At 35.6% G+C, this 16,902-nt stretch overlaps 1 protein-coding gene across 1 annotated transcript in view; it reads right to left on the bottom strand.

Annotated features, from left to right (window-relative positions):
* LOC149806285 (uncharacterized) overlaps positions 1–16,902 on the bottom strand; it is a 478,750-nt gene that overhangs the window by 127,216 nt on the left and 334,632 nt on the right. The window contains exons 43-44 of the mRNA XM_089935589.1: positions 7,798–7,944; positions 5,886–6,050 (exon numbers count right to left, since the gene is read on the bottom strand). Of these exons, the coding sequence (XP_089791715.1) occupies positions 5,886–6,050; positions 7,798–7,944 (312 nt within the window). The remainder of the gene's footprint in view (positions 1–5,885; positions 6,051–7,797; positions 7,945–16,902) is intronic.

Genomic DNA, 16,902 nt, shown 5'->3' with positions numbered 1-16,902 from the left:
GGCACAACTGATGGATCTTGTATGTTATCTTCTTCATGTGCCTACGTAATAATCAAGGTGATGGAAAGAAATCTGTAAAGTCTGAAAACAATACATTGCATACTACCATGTCTGAAAGTCAATTCTCTGATTATCATGTCTTTGACCTCCTCAAAAGAGGTCTGCAACCTCAATATTCAACATATTCTCCCTAAACTGAATGAGATAAAGTTAATATTACTAGATCAGTCAATATTCTAGGTCTATGTGAAACCTTTCTTTCCGATGATATTGATGATTTGGCTCTCCAAATACAGGGGTTCAACTCTGAAAGAAAAGATAGAGAATCCATGGGGTGGGTGGGGGTGTTCTTCTCTATGTAGACAGTTTCATTAATTATAACAGATGTGTTGATCTAGAGACTGCTAGGGTAGGGAGTATTTTGACTGAAGTAACCCTTGCCCAATCAAAGTCAATACTTTTATGTTCAGTTTATAGGCCACCTAGTTCCAAAGCAGATTGGATTGATAGATTTGAGGTGCAAATTCAAAAAGCATTACTAAAGGAAGATTTGGAAATTATCATATTAGATGATTTTAACATAAACTACATGAAAACTCCACCATTAACATGGATAAGTAACTTTTGAAACTTACAACTTTACTCAATTAATTAACACCCCAACTAGAGTAACAGATAAAAGTGCTACTATCATTGATCATGTCTATACTAAAAACAAAAGTGAAATTAATATGCCAGTGTACGCACTGAGTGACCACTACCTGGTTTGTATAACAAGACATGTTCCAAAATCATCTAAAAATGGTCAACACATTGAAATCCAATACATGGACTTTAAACAGTTTGATAATGTTCTTAAATGATTTAGTTTGCAAACTTTTTCAGTCAGTCTGCAATATAGCTGATGTCAACACTGCCTTAGACAAAAGGTATCAGATGTTCAATGCAGCCCTAGACAAGCATGCCCCAATTAAAACAAAAATGGCTTAAACACCAAATTACACCCAAGTGGATTACCCTTGAGATCAATCAGGCTTGGTACCAAAGAGATAATTTTCACAAGAAAAAAGACATGAAAAGCCAAAGAAAGTGGAGGAATAAAGATAAGCACCTGATATACAAGGCAAAGGAGAACTACTATAAACAGGCTACTGATGAAAGTAAGATAACCAAGACATTGTGGAAGCATCTAAATAAGCTGAACCCACCCAAAACAGTTGTTTTCCCCCTAGACATAAGCAAAATGATGATACAGCAACATCTGTACAAGGCATTCTTAAAATTGCTGCACCAGTAATAACAAAGTCATTAACGGATATAATAAACTTAAGTATAATGAGTGGTAGTTTTCCAGAAACATTGAAATGTGCAAAGGTTACACTTGTCTTTAAGAAAGGAGAAAAGGAGGATCCAGGGAATTACAGACCAATATCAATTCTGCCATTTTCTGTTCTGGATTTGTTGTTCCTTCACTTCTTAGTGTTATCTTCTTATGTTTCAAAAGATTTCTTTTAAACTGTTTAATTATAAAAATGGCTATTTTCTTTCTGAAAAGTATTCATTTTCACCCAAAAATAGTATTTTTATGCCACTCTACAATTTAGAAAACATTAACTGGCAACAAGCACACTTAATTAACAGGCATTTCTGGTGAAGACCGATGGTACAGTTTTGCTGACAAATATTGGAAGATGATAATAAATTTGTTGTTGCTAGAATCATTTTTCACTTTAATCTGGGCATAGGTTACAACTGTTTTATTCTAAGGTTTTGTGCTTGACAAAACACAAAGTGGAAAAGCATATGCTGGAGGGACTGATGTAACTGCCTATAGTACACCCGTATGAAATAATTAGGCGGATTCCACCTGGAACTTAGACTCCAGGCGGAATCTGCCTAAAATGTTAAAAAACTGGTTAATACAAAGGCGGACATGGAAAATTTGAGAAGTCAAAGATGAATCCATCTCGAGTCCGTCTAACTCTAAGATGGACTTTTGTCAAATTCCTGCTATAAATACATCTTTAGGCATAATTTTGGACTTGGTTGATTTTCCACCCACCATCTAGGTGGAATTAGGAACTTAGTCATTGGCATCTATTATATGAAAGGAGGAATCTGGACTTTGTTTATTTTCTAACCAACATCTAGGCGGAATGAAGAACTTAGTCATTTACATCAGTTAAATAAGGCATAATTAGGACTTGGCTTTTGTGTGTCTGTAAAGTTAAATGACTGAAAATATAGTGATATTTTGTGATTGTAATATCACTGACAGTTCAATAAAAATATCAATAACATTTATTGTTTCTAGTACAATATGAATGATTTTCAGCAGCATTTACATTTCCTGTTTCTGATACCTGTAATTTTATTGTTTACTTTGGGCACAATTTATAACTTCTTTCCACAGCTTTCCTTGTTAAATTTCTTTTTCGAATTTGTTGTTGTTGTTGTATTTTTGTTTAACTTCAATTGGATTTAACTGCCCTCAAACAAGTTTTCATCTTGTTTTCCATTTTAAAACATAATTTTGCTTTTCTCCTGACCTGAATTTCCTCGATATGGACCCATTTTTTAATATCGTCTCCAAAACGTTTTTTAAATAATGCTCTATACGGTCCCATTCCACAACAAGCTTTCAAATAAGTATTTGTTCTGTTTATTGTTTAATAGAAGATCGTTGTATAAAACTTTCTGATTGGTCAAAATTTTGTAATTGCCCAATGAATCGTCACGTAACAGAAACTGATGGGAAAAAGCATGTTTCCTAAACATGGCGATTCAAATTTTCGAGCAGGACAAGAGATTCAATAACCATTTGAAAAATGTGCGGGAATGAGAAAACCCTGAACGCAAATTTGATGGGAACATAATTGGTCAATCTGTATGAAAACTGAACGCCAGGACAAGCATTTTGCTTTTTGTGCCATAGAGAGCTTTACAGTAGCGGCTAACGTGCTAAATAGGACAAGGAATTGAATCATGAATCAGGATGATTTCGAAGTTATACAACTCCAAACTGATTAACTTCAGAATTTAAGGAGGGACAACGTGTAGATCACTGGTGGGAATTGTTGCCAGATATCCATGTCTATCAAAGATAGTCACATCCTTGCGGAATTTTCTTGGCTGAAAAGTAGAATCTACATTCAATCTCGTGAGGCATTATTGTGTATATTATCAAAATACTCTTGGTGTGTTGGAATTCAGTGTAAAATAAGAGTAATTATATCATGATAAACGTTTGTCACAGCTGCTTATGAAACAAGGACTAAATCGAGAGACCACAACAGCATCATAGTTTGTGAAATCAAATCAAACATCCAGTCTACAGTACAAGTGACAAGGCAGGCTCCTAGCTTTTCTTCTTCTCATAATCAAATTGTCTCAAATGGATGCTTTTCTGTAAATTTGCATTATTTTCATGGCTGAATTTTTCAATGCAGATTAATATTTATATTTTATATATGTTTATGTGTTCACAGATGCCTGTGCATATGTTCCAAGCGTGATACTCTGATTTTTAAAACCACTTAAATTATTTAGTGTCAGATACTTCATATCATGTTGTATATACTGTATATCTTGTACATCACAGATAGAAGGCCTCAAGGTAGATTAGTTCTGTAACTAATTGAATTACCTTCTCTAAATAAAGTCATTATTATTATTATTATTATTATTATTAACTCACATTTCTCTTGCCTTGGATGTCATATAATTACAACATCAGTATAATTGTTTTCATGCACACTTAAATATCACCTTGGTTAATAAAGTCCTGTTTAATTCATATCATTTCTTTGAAACCTGCTGAAATGTCTGAAGCACTAAAAAACTTCAGTAAAATACTATATAATGATCAAAAGTTTAGTGATTCTTACAAAAATTTTAGTCATTTTTTTTGTGAAACCTCACAAATATTTCAAAGAAATTTGAGTGAGACCTCAACATAATTTCAATGCAAGTTTTGGTCAAAATATGTGAAATCTCACCAAACTTTAAAGTGAAATGAAAAATACTTAAGTGATGCCATGTTGGATTAGATTTTGTATGCAAGAAAGAAAATGGCATTGCCCCTTAGGATAAGAAAAACCTAAATCTTATTTGATAATGTCTGTCAAAATAAAATTTATGATCCATTTTAAATATTACTGTGAATATTTATCATTGATTCCCAATAATGTCTAAAAGTCATTAGGCAGTTTAATAGAAATCTGAAGTATATCTTTTATGGTTTAGGCAGAAATTGCTTAAAAACCCTGTCTGAAATCCGCCTTGACATTTTTATTATTGGTTGGGGTTTCTACAGGTATTTCCATCTAATTAGGAAGAAGTAAAGATTCCACCTAGTAACAGTAATTTGCATATTTCGAGCTATATTCCACCCTGAATCTGCCTAAAAGTGATAATAAGGGGAATCTAGTCTAAATAAGCGAAATAAACAGATTCCGCCTAGTAGACGGAATAAACAAATCCCACCTAGTAGGCGGAATATACTAATTCCGCCTAGTAGGCAGAATAAACAAATTCCGCCTAGTAATAGATGGACTAATTTGCATATTTCGGGCTATATTCCACCCTGAGCCCACCTAAAATTTATAATAAGTGGAATCTAGGCTTTAAGTTAAATCCGCTTTAAAATTCCACCTGGAATCTGGTTAAAGTCAGGGTGGAAGTTTTCGTACAGGTCTAAGACACAAAGGTGTACTGTCTATAGTAAAGACACATGGGTAATCATTGAAGGGACTGATGTAACTGTCTATAGTACAGACACATGGGTAATCATTGAAGGGGCTGATGTAACTGTCTATAGTACAGACACATGGGTAATCATTAAAGGGGCTGATGTAACTGTCTATAGTACAGACACATTGTTAATCACTGAAGGGGCTGATGTAACTGTTTTTAGTACATACACACGGGTAATCATTGAAGGGACTGATGTAATGTCTATAGTACAGACACATGGGTAATCATTGAAGGGACTTGTGTAATTGTGTTTAGTACAGACACATGGGTAATCATTGAAGGGACTGATGTAACTGTCTTTAGTACAGACACATGGGTAATCATTGAAGGGACTAATGTAAATGTCTTAGTACAGACACATGGGTACTCAATGAAGGGACTAATGTAACTGTCTTAGTACAGACACATGGTAATCATTTCCGGGGAAATGTAACTGTTTTCAGTACAGACACATGGGTAATCACTGAACGGACTGATGTAACTGTCTATAGTACAGACACAGTGGTGATCACTGAAGAGATAAGCTTTGACAGCTCTTCTGGCTTGTGGCTATACAATGTTCGAACAATTGGGAAAAACATGATGCCCAAACAAATGCAAGGGATAATCATGGGCACATTATCTCCAATGTCAGAGATTTTAAGTTGCAAGTAATTACCAGAGCTCAATTATTGGTCATGTCTGGCAATATAGCCACTTTAGGATATATATATATATATATATATATATATATATAATACTATCACACAGGTTAGAAAACTTATAATTCATACAAATTAAAATCCTCTAACCTGTATGATAGTATTATCTGTATTAAATACTAATTCTGCCTAGTATTATAAAGCATTTTTCTGTAGAATCCAAGGATATCATTCTGTTTGGTGTATATTTGTGATTTTCTCCATCTCTCTCTCTCTCTATATATATATATAATACATACAAACACACATATGCAAAGTCTAACCTATCTGAAGTGAAATTTGTAATGATTTGTTGCACAAAATCATGTGCTTTTATCACTATGTTCTGAACTTTGTAAATATTTGGTTTCACTGTCACTACTCCATGCATTGTGGTATATTACTGAAAACGTATGGTGAAATGAATAGTTAATGATCTCTCTCACTCACCTGTATCACACTTGTCTGAACTGTTGGCTCCTGTGCTCTCTGTGGTCCAATTAGAATTACATGGTGTACAACTCATGTTGCCAGCCTCAGATTTCCAGCTGCCCTTGGGGCACTCCACACAAGCCTGGTTGTTCATATCAAGTGTCTTTCCAGGTACACAGTGCACTAGACACAAACATCAATTCATACTTATATTAATGAAATAACCAAAGGAATGTACATTTCATATATAAAAAAAAAATTTGCTTTTAATTAAACAGTTTTGAGTTCGAATTGATGTAAGCTTTTTTGAATAAACGTTTCCACACATGTAAAATTGATGGCATGAACCAAAAAATTACTTTACCCCAAAATAAGTAAATTTAGCATTTTTGTAAATGATCAAAGTGGTCTTCTTAAAAATATTTTTCTCAAATCAATCACTTCTTTCACAGTCTTAACTTAAGGAAAAATTCAGACATTAGAGTTGTATGAATGGTTGGAAAAATTCAAACAAAACACAATTCAGAATGTTATTCAACAAGAATTAATAAAACAAGAGACATAACTGGCCTTCGATCACTCACCTAGCTAACATTTTTCATAACAGTCAAAATCTAAAGCTGTTAGTCAAAAATTTATGAGTTAGTATATATTATTTTGAAATTTCTTAAAATATTTTTGATTGGTCATGAAAACAGATTTGTCAGCTTTTTCAATTTTGTCTGCCCTTTCATCTTTATTTTACAAGAGACCAGCAACATTTGTATAAAGCTGAAAAGTCTATGCCAGAATAATTTCTATCAAGGTCAGTTAAATTTTGGTCAGCAGGTTTTGAAAAACAAAATTAATTTAAAAGACTTTTTATTTATATAACAGTGACTATTGGATAGCAGGAGCATTTGTTCACTTAACGGTCTCAGGTCAGATAAACGATGAGTATGATTTAATTCAATTTCTCAAGAGGGTAAGTAATATGTTGGGGCAGCAGTATATTTATTCCTATTCATCATAAATAAACCCACCTTTCCCTGTGGAGGATACATTTGCTTGAATTCAATTTAACATTTACAATCATATAAACATTTTTGACAATTTCTTCCTATCCTATTGGTCCAAATTTACAGTAAGTCATCTCTATACTCTGCATCTGTCCTATGGTTCAGTTATTGTATTTGACTGTCTTGTACTAAAATCACATATCCAAGCCACATGACATTCCTTACTGCCAGTTTTGATTACTATTGTTCGATTCAATCAGCTCTCCTATGCAGAGAAAAATGAGGTCAACCTCAAAAAGTACCATATTTCTTTGATAATCTTGCCAGGGGGCAAGTCTAATACAATTTTTAAAAAAGTGCAGGGATGGGATCATTCTGGTACATGGCTTTGTCATATTTGAGTCAAATCATCAAGAACTGTGTGTACAAGCTTCACTATTGTTATGTAACTTTCGAATGAAACATCTTGATTTCACTTTTTTATTCAAAGAAATATATTCTCCAGCACCAGAATTGTAATCTGAAAAGTAGTGACAAGGCAATATACCAGAATAATCCCATCCCTGCACTTATAGTACTCTATTATGTAGAGTACTAAAATCCAAAACCATGGCCTGAAAAGTACTGTCTGATGGCCTGCTTTGACTAGCACTAAAATCCATTAAGTCTTCTGTCATTAAGACTTCAACATGACCAGAAAAAAAGACGTCATCATAGTTATGAAAAAATGGTGTTCTTCATTCACTGCACATTGCATTTTTTAAAAATCTATTTGGCATACTAGAGATAAAGACAACTTTCAACTGTTTTCTTAAAATAAAGTTTAGCTGATGTTATTGCTAGAATCGACAAAACACACTGGGATCAATGTCCAGTGGCCCAATGGGATCACTGATATGACTGACCATTTAACATAATACATTTTTACTTACATAGTGGACAGTCTATGCCTCCTGTCATGGATGTATTGCCTGCAGGGCAATCTAAACATGCTGTGTTTCCTCGCTTTGATTTATATGTTCCTGCTGCACACTGTATACAAGTCATGCTGTTGTTGTAATAGCCCATCCTACAATATACTATAAAAACAAATTTGCATTGCAAAAGGATTCCAATTATATATTTTCATGTCTCTTTAAATCTGCACTACACTCCCAGTGAAAAATTACTAATTAAATTTACTACTTAAGAAATTAAAATGATTGTCTCCTAATTTCATCGAGTCAAGTTTGGGTCAATGTTCTATGAAATTAATCCATAGTTCCAAGCCAAGATTTTAAAAATTTGATAAAATAAATAACTAGAAATATCTGTAATCTCATTTCAATATTTCTTCTGTACAATTTAAGAGAATGCATAAATGTGATAATTCCTGATTTTCTGTGAACATCCAAGCTGGTTTTCATAATGATTCCTGACATAATGGCTGGAGGGGGGCATTCACAGGCGAGTTTGTCAAGGCCTTTGAAGAACCAAAGCATGTGCAAATTTTAATAAAGATAAGAAGCTTGTTTGAAAATGTAGCTGTGTGATGGCTGCAGCCACATTCCCAAAATATTATAAATCTCATTTAGTGCTACCACCAATCGGCCATGCAAACTAGCGAGGTTGGGTGTGACTTGTGTTTGAAGGGACCAGTGAAAGGTCTAATATGGAGTTGAACAAAACTATGGCAAGAATTAAACTAGGCAAAGAAGTAAATGGTGCAAAGTAAGCCAACATGGCATCACTGACATTAGCAAAGGCCTAGCTGGGGCTGTTGTGTGGGTGCAGACCTTTACCCTGACAACACAGAAGAACTATGCAGCTCCATAAAAATGTTCATCGGAAGCCTACTGAGCCAGCAACAAATCCATTGACCTCATGCATCATCAAGACCAGTACCATTTGCTGGTGGCAGTACCAGGCCAACACCATGGACCAGTCATCTACCATTTGCTGGCAGCAGTACCAGGCCAACACCATGGACCAGTCATCTACCATTTGCTGGCAGCAGTACCAGGCCAACACCATGGACCAGTCATCTACCATTTGCTGGCAGCAGTACCAGGCCAACACCATGGACCAGTCATCTACCATTTGCTGGCAGCAGTACCAGGCCAACACCATGGACCAGTCATCTACCATTTGCTGGCAGCAGTACCAGGCCAACACCATGGACCAGTCATCTACCATTTGCTGGCAGCAGTACCAGGCCAACACCATGGACCAGTCATCTACCATTTGTTAATTATGGGTATTTTTGATAATGTAGAAGACTCATCTTAAGGCAGTGACAGAGGCACTTGTGTGCACCACAATATCAACGTAAATGAACTCAAAATGGCTAGCATTTGACGCTGAATATGTGTGATACTTTAGAAAGTGTGATGGTTATCAACACTCCTAGACCCATGGAGTTCTAGGTACATGGCTTGAAAGACTCTTAGTGATGAATATTAATATTGCAGAGTTCCCAAAACAATCATAAAATACTTTTGGCAACCAAGTGTCATGATTTAGAGAGTGATGGGTATTAACACTACTATACCAAGCAAGAGCTTCATGATTAATTTACTAGCATCATTCAGCATTTTAATAATATTACACAAAGTGAATTCATTTATTTTTGCAAAATGACTCCAGTTTGCCAAGTTTTTATATTTGCAGAGTCTGACATTAATGCTAAACCACTAATCTGAGATAACTAAATTTGCAGACAGATAACTAAAACACAGTCCTAACAAAGCTGTTGGATCAGTAAAACTTCCACTGGTCACTATAATAAATTGCAAAATAGATTTTTGTCATATGCAACTAAAAGAATATACAACAGGTTGTGACATACCTTTTAATGGTTACTTGTCAATGATCAATTTTTTGTGTTTAATGGGTACCTGCTAAGACAATTTACTTCTGAGGTAGAAAAATATTGCCTGGAAGCCTGGTACAACTAAAAATTAATGCCAGATAAAGATTTTTGCCAATGTGAAAACCTGACTTGGCAAGCAAAAAGTATTATAAAAAGAAACAATCATGTTAAAAACTTTTAATGGCATTTATGTATTTTAGAATGACTAACGACATTTCATAATTAAAACTGTCCCCCTGGGTACATTAAGGAGGCTGCAAAAATTGTCTCTAGAGCATTGGGCAATTGCTATCAGTAAGTGGCCAAACTAATCCACATTTGGTGGCCACTAATTATCTTAATAAGTAATCACAGTCCCATATATACCAGCAGCCCCTCAGGGTGAACTCTTAACTGAATTAGACTCATGAATGTTCTTCTTTGATAGATGTACCAACATGCCATAGCAGCGTCTTTCTTCTTTGGACTGCCACTACTAAATTCCTATGCAATCTTGTATCACACTTTCTCACTCGACAGCTTAAGAAATGGGCACCTGCTGTATTAGCAAGGGACAGTTGTTTATTTTTGCTAACTTTACTTAAATGAATATGATAAATTTAAATAATCAAAATAAATGCAATTAGGAAGCAGGTATTATATCAGAGGTGAACCAACGGAGCTCTCAAGTTGTTCAAACTGTTTTATTTTGCCAGGTTAGCACCCATGATATATCCACTTTGGGCACAAAGCCAATGGCTTTGGATATTTGAACTTGAAATTTGACAGATCAAGTAGGCCTTGTTTGATAACCTATCTTCCATGATGACTCCACATGTCAGAGATCGTGTAACAGTTGCCCTTTTGGTGTTGCTTCTCATCAAAGCAGGAAATTAGCTATTGAGGTTTTGACAGTATATGTGGCACAATGTGTTCATGCTTGCATTTTTGTTTAAAAATTAACCTTACCCCACCCCCATACACTTCACTCAAGTGACTTTCTCCACCACCTGATGGAAGAACTTTGTTTGTAAAGGCTTGTTAATATGATCATAAAGTGCAGGTTCAATAACTCTCGATTGGGATGGAACACCTGCCATCATGGTTACTTGAGCTGATCAGGAAAGATGTCTTTTTCCTGTGGATTTCGGCCACTATATTGATGAAGTCACTGATCCATGATTTTTCAGCATGAGGTGACACTCTGATTCTCTTGCTTTCTGTATCCTGCTCAGAAGCAGGTGTGTCGTTGTTGTTGTTATTGTGGGGTTTAACGCTATTTTCAGCACATGATATGCCATACATGGCAACTAGTATTAAATGTGGAGGAAGAACCCGGAAAAACCCACCAACCCACGAGAAGCTACTGACAAGCTTTCTCACATACCCACATTAGCTGAATTCAAGACTCGAACACATGCAGACAGAAGTGAGATGGCAGTGATCTGTAACAGAGAGCTCTTTAGACCACTTGGCCACTCGGGGCCCCAAACAGGTGTGTTGAAGGGTGAGGACCAAACCGTTTCAATCAACAGAAAGAGATGATTTTCTCTACCACCTGATGGTTGTAAGGGTTTGTTAATATGATCATAAAGTGCAGGTTCAATAACTCTTGATTGGGATGGAACACCTGCCATCACGGTTACTTGAGCTGATCCGGAAAGATGTCTTTTTCCTTTGGATTTCGGCCACTATAATGATGAGGTCTCTTGCTTTCTGTATTCTGTTCAGAAACTGGTGTGTTGTTTTTATTGTTGTTGGTGGGTTTAACACCATTTTCAGCACATGATATGCTATACATGGCAGCCAGTATTAATGGTGGAGGAAGAACCCGGAAAAACTCCAGAAAGAACCATTAACCCACGAGAAGCTACTGGCAAGCTTTCTCACATACCCACATTGGTTGAATTCAAGACTCGAACCCACAAAGACAGAGGTGAGATGGCAGTGATCCGTAATGTAGAGCTCTTTAGACCACTTGGCCACTCGGGGCCCCAACAGGTGTGTTGAAGGGCGAGGACCAAACCATTTCAATCAACAGAAAGAGAGTTGACTGCCCATGCCTTTAGATCCAGGGCCTGTGAGACAAATGTGTTGCCATTAGATCCACCAATGGCTGATCCAATTGGGCACATATGCAAGTGAAAACCAAGTGATGAAGTGACCATTCTGCTTTTATTAGCTGATCCTTCTGGGACAGCAAGTCCGCTAATACCTGTAGTCAGCCTGGAATATGGTTAACTTGTCCATGAATTTGTCATTAAGGACAACAGCTTAAAAACCTCTAAGAAGAACACAAAGGTCTGGGATTTTGTACCCATTCCATTCTGAGATAATTCACCATGGAGATGCCGCACAGAATCAGAATGCCCTTCCATGTAGATTCTCCTGCCACCAATGGAATGTTTTCCATATGGCTTTCATTGGATACTGATATTCAATAGATGATCCTGAGTGAGCCACTATTAGATCTGTTTAACCCTTCTGGCCTCCATCAGTGGTCTAAATGCAGTCTGTCCATAGTTTTTTTTTACAGCTGTCAGTAGTATAGCTATAAAGCTAACAACAATGAAAAACTAATTCATCCAGTAAAACATTTATAATCTTTAATGACAATAAAAAAATAATAATTATCCGTTTCTTTTACTAAGAAAAAAACTAGTTTTTCCTAAAACCAGTATCACTCTACCTTTTCTAACTTTTTAACTTTATTCTTAAGTTGTTTACCTTCCCTGCTGCAATTTTGCTGTTGGGAAACATTTTCTTTAAATCCTGGTTTAAAAAATCAGCTGTTTTCAATGGCAAGTTTAACTTAGCCAAAAGCTAACTTATCACTTCAGCACACATAATATGCATTTCCTCACTATCAGACACTGTGATTTAAAGAATGAGGACTGAAACTTATTTGTGTCTTTTATTTCAGCACATTCCTTGTGGGATTTGCACTCAACATTTCTTTTTAGGTCACTTCTACCATAACGTGTGACAAAAAAACAAAACAATTCACACTCAACAGTGAACATAATGAACATCTTTGTTAGGCTGTTCTGTAAATGACTTTTTGATTTCGTCCAATTTTCATTTTACATGACTCTGGTCTGCTATTTTCAAAAACAACTGCTAATTGCTCCCTTCAATGCCTGCAGATGGTTTACCATTTTGTGCAGAAACCATTTAATAAATACTTCTTCGACACTGATTAAATAATTTTTCTTAATGGAAAGAAAGTTTAAAAGTGAAATGAAGCGTTAAGACATAACTTTTTGCTGATTAGACTGTTTTCATTAGTCTCACCTTAATTAAACTGTGATGGGGTATGGGATATTTGATCCACAAACCAGAAAATACAGCTGATGTGCAAGACAGTTACTGAGGTGGTTTGTTTTGATCTTGATCTTGCTCAATGGCAAGTGATAAAGGCAACTGGGTGTCAGGCTCATGCAGTACACAGAATACTGGTTCTGCCAAGAAAGGCTTACCATGGTGTGATGACGAGTCAGAGCTGTCACTCAAAATGACAGCTTAGATTGATTTGTGATTGATGAATTGTATGGAGTGCAATACCCATGGAGAAGCCAGACAATCCATGCTGAGGCATCAGTGTGCAAACTGATGACATCTTTGTCCCTCATTGTGCTCTTCTTTGCCTTACCCTTTAGTAGCCCCAGTAATACAACCCATTGACTATCTGTCCATAGTATGCAAGTCTGACATGTATTCCTAGTTTGGCAACCAGAGCAAACTACATATGTAACACTGGTTGTCAGTCCTGTGTTTTCTATTTGTACAAAGTTTAATCTTGGTCTTGTCTTTGTCTAAATCTTAAGATAAACTACAGTAGACACTATATGCAGGTGTAGTGTGCCACTTGTTCTGCTTTATGAACTGAGAGAGTGTACATGAAGAACTACACAGTGTAATATCTCATATTACACATAGTAAAAGGGTACATATAGCCTCCAATACATGTAGAGTGTTGAAGCATCTCTATTAATACTTATAAAGTTTATGCTAAAATATCAATTCAAATAAAAGAAAGTTATCTGTGGAAAAGGCCTACTGGCTCCCGTTACAAGTAAAATCACAGAAAAGTCATTTTTAGTGTGGCCACTAGGATTAAGCTATGTAAAGAAAACTTAAACATATCGGACAATATGTATAGAAAACTTACATGTATGTATCTGACAATGGGGAAACTAAACAGCAATATAATTCAATTTTCTATTGTATACACAACACATGTACATAGAAATGCACTGAAGCTTCACTACTGATACTTACGAAGTAGACACTATAATAAAAATTTTAAGACAATCTTACCTCTGAGGAAAGGCCAAATGGTGTCCTATACAGGTAAAATCAATAAGGCATCACATATATACAAAGTGGACGCTAAGTCTATATTAATACAGACAACTTACCTTTATGTATCCAACTGTAGTATAATTTATACAGCACTATCTGGCCATAACATGCAAGTCTAACATGTATTCATAGTTTGGCTTATTTATACTATCAACTGATCAACTATAATTATACCTGTTTTCCATATCACACACCAGACCTGCACATATTTAAATAAACTATAGCAATGTAAGGGGATGCATAAGTGACCTGTGCAGGTACATGCCAAGGGTACCAAAGTTTGTGAGGATGACAAAGTGATGCTACTGAGAAGCCAGAAACTTTGTCATTGAAGAAAGAAAGAAAACACTTGCAAGAAGGAAAATGATAGACTGAGTATACTTCCTTTCAAAGAGAACAATCCTTGAACTTGCTTTAAGGAAGAAAAGTTATAAAATACAAGTATGTGGATTGCATGGCCTCTCTGTTGACAGTGTGCTGCTTGGCATGAGCAGAAGTAATAACTTGAGGATTCATGGGAATTGGCACCACTTAAATGTATCAAGGGAAGATCACTTTAAGTGCCACTGAGGTGGGCTGATATCTTTAGCATCTTAGCTAAAAAGTTTGAGCTTTTGAGCTGGATTTACGAGGTAGTAGTAGTTCTCCTAAGAAAATGTATTTGAAGAAACTGAACTGTTCGATTATGATTATGCTTTTATTTGTTGATCTCAAACAGATTTAGCAAGTGTAAACTTTAATGTGTGACACTTTCCATTAGCAGGACTGTGTGTGTGATTCGGATTTTTAACATAGCTTTAAAAAAATTTCAGTCATATCGCTATGATGTCTGCAGTGTGGCAGTTTTTAGCGATGTCCAGCACTGGGGCATCATGTCGCAGACATGTAGCGTGATGTCCCACCCCGTTACATTATCCTGACATCAGGCTGACCAGTCCCAACACTAACCTCGTAATGCTGAGCACCAAGCGAGGAAGCTGTTAGTACCATTTTTGTAAGTCTTTGGTATGACTCGGCCGGGGATCGAACCCATGACTTCCTGCATCCGAGGCGGACGCTCTAACCACTAGGCCACTGGAGCGGTCTTAGCAGGACTGATGGTGAATTTAAAATACTTTACACAATTAAGATCAATCATCTAAATTACAAAAGTTGAATAATTTTTATTACAAAAATTCAGGAGGTAACAGCATTAATATACTGGGCAACCAGAAAAATCTAAGTAACCATATTTTCTAAGCAAGTAGCCCATGAAAAGCACGGATTTTTAAAAAAAATCAATGCCAACAGAAATGGCCAAGTGTTCTCCACTCAGAAGGTAAATAAAGGAACTTATTGTCAAAATAACATGCACAATGAACTAGCCTGATACCCCAATGCACTAATTTCATTACTACCATTGTAAAACAATTTTGGGTATCAACTGTTTGCCAAACTGTTTAAATCATCGCTGACAAAAAACATCCATACATTGTGAGGTGATGGAAATTTCAAAATTGGCTTTCAAAGGATGCAGCTGCCACTGAAATGTCATAAATTAGATGAGGAAAATAAACAGCAGAATTGCATGTATGATGTATAGACATCTTAGAGAGATTAAGTACTAGAACTTTTAATTTCAAGCCCTGTGGCTAATAATAAATATGCACAAAATACTTGCAAACAGTTATCTTTAGTACATCTTGTTTTTTTTAAAAAAAAGGCCATAATTAACATTTTCTGTGTGCAGATGTTTAACTCATGATGCACCCTTAGTGCAACTTTAAATATAATAGATGCAATATTTTTAGAATCAGAAACAGTTATCTGCCACTTTTAATAAATGCATCGAAAGTGGGTCAAGGTGGCCCATTGTTATGATATTGTAACAATTCCATCTAATGATGCACAAACAGTCCAAGTTTGATTTCAATATGCAAAAGTGAGAAAAAAGACAAAGAATAGACCTAAAGATGCATACAACACTAATGAATACATGGAGTAAGCATGTATCCAAGGCAACAGTGTATGAAACAACATTGGCAAGGATAATGTAATACTGTCACTTATAGAAGAAAATAAGTCACATACGTGTTTAATTATTTAAACAGTCTTTTTCAAAAGTGCTTACTGTTATAAAAGTCTACCATAAACTCTCCTTTCGCTAAAAACAATGTATTAAGTCTAGTGAGAATGCTTTGTAAATATTAAAGATATAAATGCTAATAACTTCTTCATCAAAATGAATAGCACTCAGAATAATCTAGAATGTGAATTTAATCTCAAAACACTTCATTCAGTCATGATGACCCAACACAATATGATGATGAGGTGTGGTACATTGTTGGTTTATGCGTTAGACTTGTGACCAGAAAGTTGTTGGTTCAATTCTCAACACTGGATCAGCTACCATGCTTTGTATGGCTTTGGACAAGGTACCTTTCTTCCTTCCCCATGAAATAACGTTAGAAGTGTTGCCATGTCATAAAACACCAAAAGTACAACACATGAACAAATTCTTCAAAATACTTTGGAGAAACAATTCTGATTATATGTTGCATTGATACAAGATTCAAAAGCATAAATGAATTTATTCTGGGGAATAATTATTAATAGATTCCTTCATAATGTCTTTAGAGGAAATAAGAAAATCAAGGCCATCACAACACACCTACCTTAATGGTATAAAAACATGTTTTGTGATATAAATAGGACTGCCTAGAGTTGTCACAGAAGATGGACCAATTCTAACTAATGTTTATTTATTTATTACACTAATTTAATTACTTATGTGCCACATTTGAACAGGCTACACATTCTGTGTTCTGCTCTTCTTACATGTAGGTCTCAACATATTTATGTA

Source organism: Sinohyriopsis cumingii, chromosome 2 (assembly GCF_028554795.1).
Source record: "Sinohyriopsis cumingii isolate HCF-2022 chromosome 2, ASM2855479v2, whole genome shotgun sequence".
NCBI classification, from domain to species: domain Eukaryota; kingdom Metazoa; phylum Mollusca; class Bivalvia; order Unionida; family Unionidae; genus Sinohyriopsis; species Sinohyriopsis cumingii.
The sequence above is the reverse complement of the archived record's forward strand: the minus strand, read 5'-3'. Positions and strand labels throughout refer to the sequence as shown.